The sequence below is a fragment of the Conger conger genome, chromosome 15 (assembly GCF_963514075.1).
Source record: "Conger conger chromosome 15, fConCon1.1, whole genome shotgun sequence".
Lineage (NCBI taxonomy): Eukaryota > Metazoa > Chordata > Actinopteri > Anguilliformes > Congridae > Conger > Conger conger.
Genome location: NC_083774.1, coordinates 23,907,301 through 23,916,304, shown reverse-complemented (window position 1 = coordinate 23,916,304; position 9,004 = coordinate 23,907,301). Strand labels below are relative to the sequence as shown.

Sequence of the window (9,004 nt, the reverse complement as noted above, 5' to 3'; positions counted from 1 at the left end):
ACCGTAAGTCCCCCCCCGCCGCCCGGGACCTGGGGGGGTGGAGCGTGGGTTTAGTTTGAGTTGGGGAGATGACTGTCGCTCTGAATCTGTACTCTAGCGCTGATTGGACTGTGAAAGTGCGGTGGACTGTGTGGTTGGGTTCGGTGTGATTGGTTAACCTCTGTGGCCCCTCCCCTTCAGGGCGTACTCTTTCCACGTGAGCGCTGACGGGCAGATGCAGCCGGTGCCCTTTCCCCCGGACGCTCTGATTGGCCCGGGGATCCCGCGCCACGCCCGCCAGATCAACACGCTGAGCCACGGGGAGGTGGTGTGCGCCGTCACCATCAGCAACCCCACCCGCCACGTCTACACCGGCGGCAAGGGCTGCGTCAAGATCTGGGACATCAGCCAGCCCGGGAGCAAGAGCCCCGTGTCCCAGCTCGACTGCCTGGTGAGGGCCCGCACCGCAACACGACCGCAACACGACCGTAACACGACCGTAACACGACCGCAACACGAACGCAACATGAATGCACATTACTGTAACACATGCTCGTGTGACCATAACATGAACTCTCAAGACTGTAACATGAACTCATGTGACTGTAACACATGCTCATGTGACCATAACATGAACTCATGACCGTAACATGAACTCGCATGACCGCAACACGGTCACATTATTCTGTTTTTAGTCTGTTGTTTTTATAGCGGGGAGATGTGGGATTTTGATTAGAATCAGAGGATGTTTAATACTGATAAAACGCAGCGATCATTCCTTTAAACCTCTCCGCTGCTGATCTTTTTAAGAGGATGAGGCAGCACGGGGATAAGGGCAGGGCACACTCCCTGCACTCCCTCCCTGTTTATCCGGGCCTTGGGCCTCTCACCCCACCGCCTGCGCTCTCCCTCCAGCCTGGTGAACATTGATTTTGAGCGCGCCTCCTCTCCTCCTCCTCCTCCTCCCAGAACAGGGATAACTACATCCGCTCCTGCAAGCTCCTGCCGGACGGCCGCACGCTCATCGTGGGCGGAGAGGCCTCCACCCTCACCATCTGGGACCTGGCCTCCCAGACGCCGCGCATCAAGGCGGAGCTCACCTCCTCCGCCCCCGCCTGCTACGCCCTGGCCATCAGCCCCGACGCCAAGGTCTGCTTCTCCTGCTGCAGCGACGGCAACATCGCCGTCTGGGACCTGCACAACCAGACGCTGGTCAGGTGGGTGGAGCGGTCTGCTTTTGGAGTGGAGGGGGAGGGGTTTTTAAAGTGGAGGGGGAGGGTTTTTTAGAGTGGAGGGGGAGAGGTTTTAGAGGGGAGGGGCTTTAGTGCATAGGGGGAGGGGCTTTAGACTAGAGGCTAAGGGTTTTTGTAGCAGAGTGGGAGGGGCTTTAGCGTGGAGGGGGTGGGGCCTTACACAGGGCTCTGTGTGAGCTCCTCTAACCCCGCCCCCTCCCCCCGGTGTCTCCACAGGCAGTTCCAGGGACACACGGACGGTGCCAGCTGCATCGACATCTCCCACGACGGCACCAAGCTGTGGACCGGGGGTCTGGACAACACGGTGCGCTCCTGGGACCTGAGAGAGGGCCGGCAGCTGCAGCAGCACGACTTCACCTCCCAGGTGCGCCTACGCTCGCCCCCTGTCCCGTCCCGCCCCGCCCCGTCCCGCCTACGCTCCCCCACTGTCCGGTCCCGCCCCTACCCAACCCAGCTCAGTCTGGCCCAAGGCTGCCCGTCCCTGATCCTGGAGAGCTGCCGTCCTGCAGGTTCTCAGTCCAACCATAACAAAGCACACCTCGTTCAACAGCTTAGAGCAGGGCTGCCCAACCCTCTTCTTGAAGATCCGTCATCTTGCATGTTTTCACGCCAAACGTAACAAAACACACCTCGTCCGAGCAGCTAGCGATCTCGTCGAGCTGCTAATTAAGCGAACGAGCCCTGCCAAATTAGGCTCGGTGCGAAAGCCCACAGGATTGTGGATCTGCAGGAAATGGGTTGGGCAGCCCCGGTCGAGCCACTCCAAGCCCGGCCTTGTCCTTCTGACTCGCTGTGTGCATAATCGCAGACTGAAGGAAACGCCATCCCCCGCTGTTCACCCGACAGGAAGCGGCAGCACCAGCGTTCACGTTACAGGAGGCGTAGTAACCTCACACCGCTGCAGCTACAGCGGGGCCCCGAGACTGGCACTGCGCAGGGCTGAGGAGCAGAGCTCTGTTTGTGGTGCACCGTTCGCACACAATGCAGCTCATACTGCTGCACAGGAATCATGCAAGTGAAGGGTGACGGGGAATAACATGCATAAGACTAGTTTAAGAAAGGGAATACACTATTAATAAGCTGCTGTATTTAAAAAAGATTGAAGTAGAATAAATGAAGTATTAAAATATTAAAACCTTATTAACTCTTTTCGTCCCGTGAGTGCCGTATGGCACACTCAACCTTATACCTTTTCAACCAGTCAAAATGACTGCTACTATTGTTTTGAGCCCCTATTAAAACCTGACTTCATTTTCTCAACCAAAGACATACGCCCTTGGGATTTGAGCGGAGAGGGTTCATATTGGGCTTGGGGCTGTGAGGGTTGAGGTAACGCTGAGCGTGGAGCGGGATTGGCTAACGCTGAGCGTGGAGCGGGATTGGCTAACGCTGAGCGTGGAGCGGGATTGGCTAACGCTGAGCGTGGAGCGGGATTGGATAACGCTGTGCGTGGAGCGGGATTGGCTAACGCTGTGCGTGGAGAGGGATTGGCTAACGCTGTGCGTGGAGCGGGATTGGCTAACGCTGAGCGTGGAGAGGGATTGGCTAACGCTGTGCGTGGAGAGGGATTGGCTAACGCTGTGCGTGGAGCGGGATTGGCTAACGCTGTGCGTGGAGCGGGATTGGCTAACGCTGAGCGTGGAGAGGGATTGGCTAACGCTGTGCGTGGAGCGGGATGGGCTAACGCTGTGCGTGGAGCGGGATTGGCTAACGCTGTGCGCGGAGCGGGATTGGCTAACGCTGTGCGCGGAGCGGGATTGGCTAACGCTGTGCGTGGAGCGGGATTGGCTAACGCTGAGCGTGGAGCGGGATTGGCTAACGCTGAGCGTGGAGAGGGATTGGCTAACGCTGTGCGTGGAGCGGGATGGGCTAACGCTGTGTGCGGTGCCCTCTGCAGATCTTCTCCCTGGGGTACTGTCCGACGGGCGAGTGGCTGGCCGTGGGCATGGAGAGCAGTAACGTGGAGGTGCTGCACCACACCAAGCCCGACAAGTACCAGCTGCACCTGCACGAGAGCTGCGTGCTGTCGCTCAAATTCGCCTACTGCGGTGAGGCTCTGCCCTGCACTCTCTGTCCTGTACACACCCACATAAACCCCCCACTGTTCAACCCACATATACACCCCACTGTTCAACCCACATATACACCCCACTGTTCAACCCACATATACACCCCACTGTTCAACTCTGTCCTGTACACACCCACATATACACCCCACTGTTCAACCCACATATACACCCCACTGTTCAACTCTGTCCTGTACACACCCACATATACACCCCACTGTTCAACCCACATCTACACCCCACTGTTCAACCCACATATACACCCCACTGTTCAACCCACATATACACCCCACTGTTCAACCCACATATACACCCCACTGTTCAACGCACACACACACACACCTCTCTATTCAGCTTTGTCCAATTATGCCTACCTCACCTTTAACCCCTCTCTTTGAAGAGGAATTGATGGTAGAATGGCTGTGGCTGTGTTGTTTAGGGTGACCCAGAACCCTGTTGTTGGGCTGGCCCTGACTGTGCACTGACTGTGGTTCTCTGTGCAGGTAAATGGTTCGTGAGCACTGGAAAGGACAATCTGCTGAACGCCTGGAGGACTCCCTACGGTGCCAGCATTTTCCAGGTACGTGTGCCCTGTCGAGTCGCGTGAACGCGCGCCCAGTGCGTTCTGTCCCTGTGGGCGGGCGGGGGTTAACGAGGGCGTTCTGGCTGGATAACCACGATGCGCTGGCTCTTGAATTAATAACCGTGCACTTGAGCTGCCGGGAATGTCTATGGCGGAGACGGCTGACATTACAGAAACCCGAACCGTCCGGCCCAACAGATCACCTCTGTGCCCCGTCCTCTGCCCGGGCTCGCCCTGGGACGGCCAGCCCCACGGCTGTCTCCCTCCAGCCTGCCAACTCACCCTAGAACTGAGAGTGTACCTGCCCCACTCAACCACACAAAATGATGTGAACCCACAAACTTACCCCTAAAACTACAACTGAACCCACCAAACTCTCCCCTAAAACTGCAACTGAACCCCCCAAACTGACCCCTAAAACTACAACTGAACCCCCCAAACTGACCCCTAAAACTACAACTGAACCCCCCAAACTGACCCCTAAAACTACAACTGAACCCCCCAAACTGACCCCTAAAACTACAACTGAACCCACCAAACTCTCCCCTAAAACTACAACTGAACCCCCAAACTGACCCCTAAAACTACAACTGAACCCACCAAACTCTCCCCCAAAACTACAACTGAACCCACCAAACTCTCCCCTAAAACTACAACTGAACCCACCAAACTGACCCCTAAAACTACAAATGAACCCCCCAAACTGACCCCTAAAACTACAACTGAACCCCCCAAACTGACCCCTAAAACTGCAAGTGAACCCCCCAAACTGACCCCTAAAACTACAAGTGAAACCACCAAACTCTCCCCCAAACCTACAACTGAACCCACCAAACTCTCCCCTAAAACTACAACTGAACCCACCAAACTAACCCCTAAAACTACAACTGTACCCACCAAACTCTCCCCTAAAACTACAACTGAACCCACCAAACTGACTACACCCACCCCTTAGAAGGTCATGGTTGCTTAACGGAGGTGGGACACCCCTCTAACCGAAAGGAGAACAGGGGAGTGCGTCCCAGGCCTCAGACCTCACCCCTGCGTCTCTCTCGTTTCTCCACAGTCGAAGGAGTCCTCGTCCGTCTTGAGCTGCGACATCTCGGCGGACGACAAGTACATCGTGACGGGCTCCGGGGACAAGAAGGCCACCGTGTATGAAGTCATCTACTAGAGCACCGGCTGCCGTCCAGAGATCAGCAGGACTGGGTCGGGGGGGAAGCCCACTCCTCCTCTTCCTCCTCCCCCCTCCTCCTCCTTGACTCGCCCCTCCTTCGGACTCCCAGGATTTAGACTGCACACTGCTAGCGGGGCGGAGCCCTGCCCAGCTCCGCCCCCCCCCCCCCCCCGCTGCGGCGCCCCCCCCTCATTGGGCTAACACTTCCTGACTGAGCGCAGTTCTTACGGCACTAGAGAAGTAAATATTGTCTCAGCTTTTTCTCTCCTCTTTGTTCTGTTCCTGGGATCATGTTGTTTTTTTTTTTTTTTTGTGTGTGTTTTTACACAATGAGAATGTTCCGTAACTGAACATGAAGCGGCGCTTCATTTTTAAACCAGGCTCACTCGCTGGAAGTCTTGTGAAAAGTGTAAATACCGGAGTAATAAAGACGTTTTATAAATATATCTATTTTTTTCTGTGTCCTGGTACACTCGTGATTGTTTTTTTTTCTTCATGTTCTCCTCCGCTTCCTAACCTTGGGGATGTAAAGTAGAATAGGGCTTTTTTTTTTTGTTTCGTTTTTTAAAGAAAAGGATCTTTTATTTCAGCTTTTTACAATGTCCAGGGTAAATTCACCCGAAAAATTGAATGAAAACTTTTTCCCAGGAGAAGTATTTTTGAGCCGGTCGTGGAGCTACCTGGACCTCCTCTGTGGGATGTACTGAGTGGGCGCAGGAGGACGTGTCCGTGTGGCACCTCGCAGGCGGAGTCAAATGACATTGTTGTACTTTGGGTAAACTAGCTGTGCCGTGTATGTGTCCCCTGCCCTGTGTCCTGTTTCCTGTGCTAAGTAGGCTGTCCGAGGCCCATTGTAAGTGTACGATAACGGGCTCCTCTCCCTCGTCCCTCTGGAGCTCGGAGACTTTTGACTCGTGCGTTTCGGTCCCGTCCCTGGACCGGGCCTGGTTCCGGACCGCGGTGGATGTCCCCAGTTTTCGTGTGTTGCCGTCGAGTCTTTTGCGCGCCCTTGCGGGGCTCTTGGATGCACTCTGCGCCCCCAACTCTCTGGAATCTTCTTCATGCAGCGGAGGATTTTCACATCCCTCCTCCTCCCCCCCCCCCCCCCGCTCTCCCTTGGTGTCATGTACTGTTCCGGAAGTAGCCAAATCTTCAGAGAGCGTGACGGGAGGGGGGGGGAGGAGTAGATGCTCGGTGATGTTTTCCTGCCTGCTGCCTACGAGGCCCGCGGCTGTCCACGGAGACTGTCAGTGCCTGATAACCAGGGGAGAGTCGAGCAAGCGAAACAAAATGGACGCCGCAGAATCACACCTGAGGGTCCCTGTGACTGCGTGAGCGGGGCCGAGGCCGTGACTGTCGGGGTCCGAGGCGGGTTTGGGGAGCGTTCAGCTTCTGCAGCTCGGTTTGGATTGCCCAGGTCGCCACAGCGACGCCACTACTCCCTGCCCCGTCCCGAACCTGCTCCCGCCCGCCCCCCTCCCTCCACCTCCCCATCTCTACAGTCAGTCGGGTGAAACAGACTTGCTTTCTTAAACTCACACCAAAGTATGTAGCAAACTGTCATCACTGAAGATATGTACAGTTGTTAATAATTCAATAAACGGTTTTTGTAAAAAAAAAGAAAAAAGAAAAAGAACTCATGAATGTTCCGTTATTTGAATTTGCTCAGAATAGAACGACTAAAGTTGACCTCCATGTTGTCCCATCACCAGTGCCTTTGTGCTTTTGGGGATGGCTGGATTTGAGTGAAATTTTAAGAGACAAATTGCGTGGCATTGCAGACTATTAGCCGTTAGCCCCTCCTTAGGCTGTGGACTTATGAACGTGAACTATAAATAACACCGGCTTCAAGTTTGAACGATGCACTTCTGTTGAAGTGCGTTGCCTTTTCGAAGCACTTCTAACTTCAGTGGTGTAACTTAAATCAGATTGACGGTACATGACGGAACGAGTCGTGTACAGTCTGTTGGCTTTCGGCTGGGGCGCCCAGTCGACAGGAAAGCTCTCGGTGTGAAGAGCGGGGTCAGAGGTCGGCGGCGGGCTGTGGCGTGTGAGTGCTGACAGCGGAGAGAGCTTGGCGTTTCACAGCGATACCAGCCAGGGGAGCGGCTTTGGCTGCTGGGTCACGGGCAGGCTGCACCCGTCTGAACCCCCTGTCTGAGGGCCCTGTGAGTGAGCTCTGCTCCCCCCCCCCCCCCCCTCAGCCCTGCCGCTAACTGCCGCGGCCTGCTGCTGCGTGTAGTGTGAGTAGCGTAGTATGGGCGGGCTTTTGGGAGTTTTTGACTGGGGTAGAGAGATGGTGGAGTGAGTGCGCTGAGCGGCCATTTTGTCACAAGGTTTGAGGGCGCCCTGCTGTGTGTGTGTGTGTGTGTGTGTGTGTGTGTGTGTGTGTGTGTGTGTGTGTGTGTGTGTGTGTGTGTGTGTGTGTGTGCGCGCGCGCACGTTTGGGCTGTGCGTGTGCACGTTTGGACTGTGTGTGTGTGAATGCGCGTTTGGGCTGTTTGTGCGTGTGTATGTGTGTTTGGGCTGTGTGTGCGTGTGTGTTTGGGCTGTGTGTCTGTTTGTCTGTGCGTATGAGTTTGGGCTGTGCGTGTGCTCCTTTGATCCTGTGGCCTGTGGGGGAGGAGCCTGCTGTCTGTCTGTCACCCACAGCGACCTCACGCTCAGCTCTCAGAACAGAGGAAGTGTCATCTCTCTCTCTCTCTCTCTCTCTCTCTCTCTCTCTCTCTCTCTCTCTCTCTCTCTCTCTCTCTCTCTCTCTCTCTCTCTCTCTCTCTCTCTCTCTCTCTCTCTCTCTCTCTCTCTCTCTCTCTCTCTCTCTCTCTCTCTCTCTCTCTCTCTCTCTCTCTCTCTCCCTCTCTGGCTCTGCTCTACGGTGGACTGTGGGAGGTTGCTCGTGTTCATTTTCGCGTTGGCGGGGTGCGGTGGTGTGCGTGTCCACAGGTGTTGGCGGTGGCAGCAGAGGCGGGTTCGACCCTGCTGGGCGGAGGCGAGCCCTGTGCCATAGCCTTCATCGGGGGGCGGGGGGGGGGGGGCGAGCAGGGCAAAGCATGCTGGGAGCTCTGCTCTGGGAGACTGCAAGGGCAGCAGTACACTAAACCCTAAACGCCCCTGTTTGAGATTAAGTGCAGTGGTAAATGGCCGTAAGTGCTTTTAGATCTGATTTTCAGGCTTCATGGAGCTTATAGACCTCACTGGGGACCATTAAAATGCAGGCGTTCTTGGGGAAAGCTTGGGCCTGCTTTCTCACGGCTGGGTGGGAGGATCTTGCAGTGTCATTCCCTGATCGGAGAGGACCACAAATGGGGGGCGGGGGTACTTTCTGGCTCTCCTAGAGGTGAAACAACTAATCTATCGTGTGCTCTGGTTCAGTTACTGCACCTCTAAGGTACAGTCATCGACCTTTTCAATGTTTTGTACAAATTGTGTGTTTTCGAGAGTATGTCGTTTGGATTATAAGGTGTTCCAGAACTCACTTGCTTTCAATTACTACTGCTCTTTGTTGCATCAGCATTAGAATGTTCACTTAATATAACATTCTAATCACATATTTGTGATCTTATACCCTAAAGGGTTAAATGTATGAGTGTAAATTGTTTTGCTATTAGTACCATGTACCTAACGACCCGTGTGGCTGTCCTAAGGGAGCTTTCCTGGAGATGTGCTGATTTGGCTTTATTGGAAGAAAGCCTGCTGTAATGTTGGCCTAATCCTCTGGTCCCACTCTGCACAAAAATGTGTTTAACCCTTTAAGATCAAAAATATGTGAGTAGAATGTTCGTAACTTTTTAGAATGTTCCTATTGCTGGTGTAACAATCACTGCTGGAATTATAAGCAATGGAGTTCTAGAACACCGACAAAAAAACATTCCAAAGAAATCGCTTTTCAAAAGGTTAATATTGCTTGTCCGTATTACTGTAAAAAGGTATTTCATAAGCATTCTTT

At 54.3% G+C, this 9,004-nt stretch overlaps 1 protein-coding gene across 10 annotated transcripts in view; it reads left to right on the top strand.

Annotated features, from left to right (window-relative positions):
- Positions 1-6,558, top strand: part of tle3a (TLE family member 3, transcriptional corepressor a) — a 30,520-nt gene extending 23,962 nt beyond the window's left edge. For 9 of the 10 annotated variants that reach the window (XM_061221856.1, XM_061221855.1, XM_061221854.1 and 6 more), the window contains exons 15-21: positions 1-3; positions 181-430; positions 949-1,196; positions 1,449-1,596; positions 3,130-3,280; positions 3,802-3,878; positions 4,948-6,557. The exon at positions 1-3 is cut by the window's left edge and continues 74 nt beyond it. In XM_061221856.1, coding sequence (XP_061077840.1) covers positions 1-3; positions 181-430; positions 949-1,196; positions 1,449-1,596; positions 3,130-3,280; positions 3,802-3,878; positions 4,948-5,055 — 985 coding nt within the window. In that variant the 3' untranslated portion in view covers positions 5,056-6,557. Of the gene's footprint in view, positions 4-180; positions 431-948; positions 1,197-1,448; positions 1,597-3,129; positions 3,281-3,801; positions 3,879-4,947 lie in introns of all 10 variants that reach the window. The other variant, XM_061221851.1, reaches the window with a different exon arrangement.
- Positions 6,559-9,004: the final 2,446 nt, after the last annotated feature.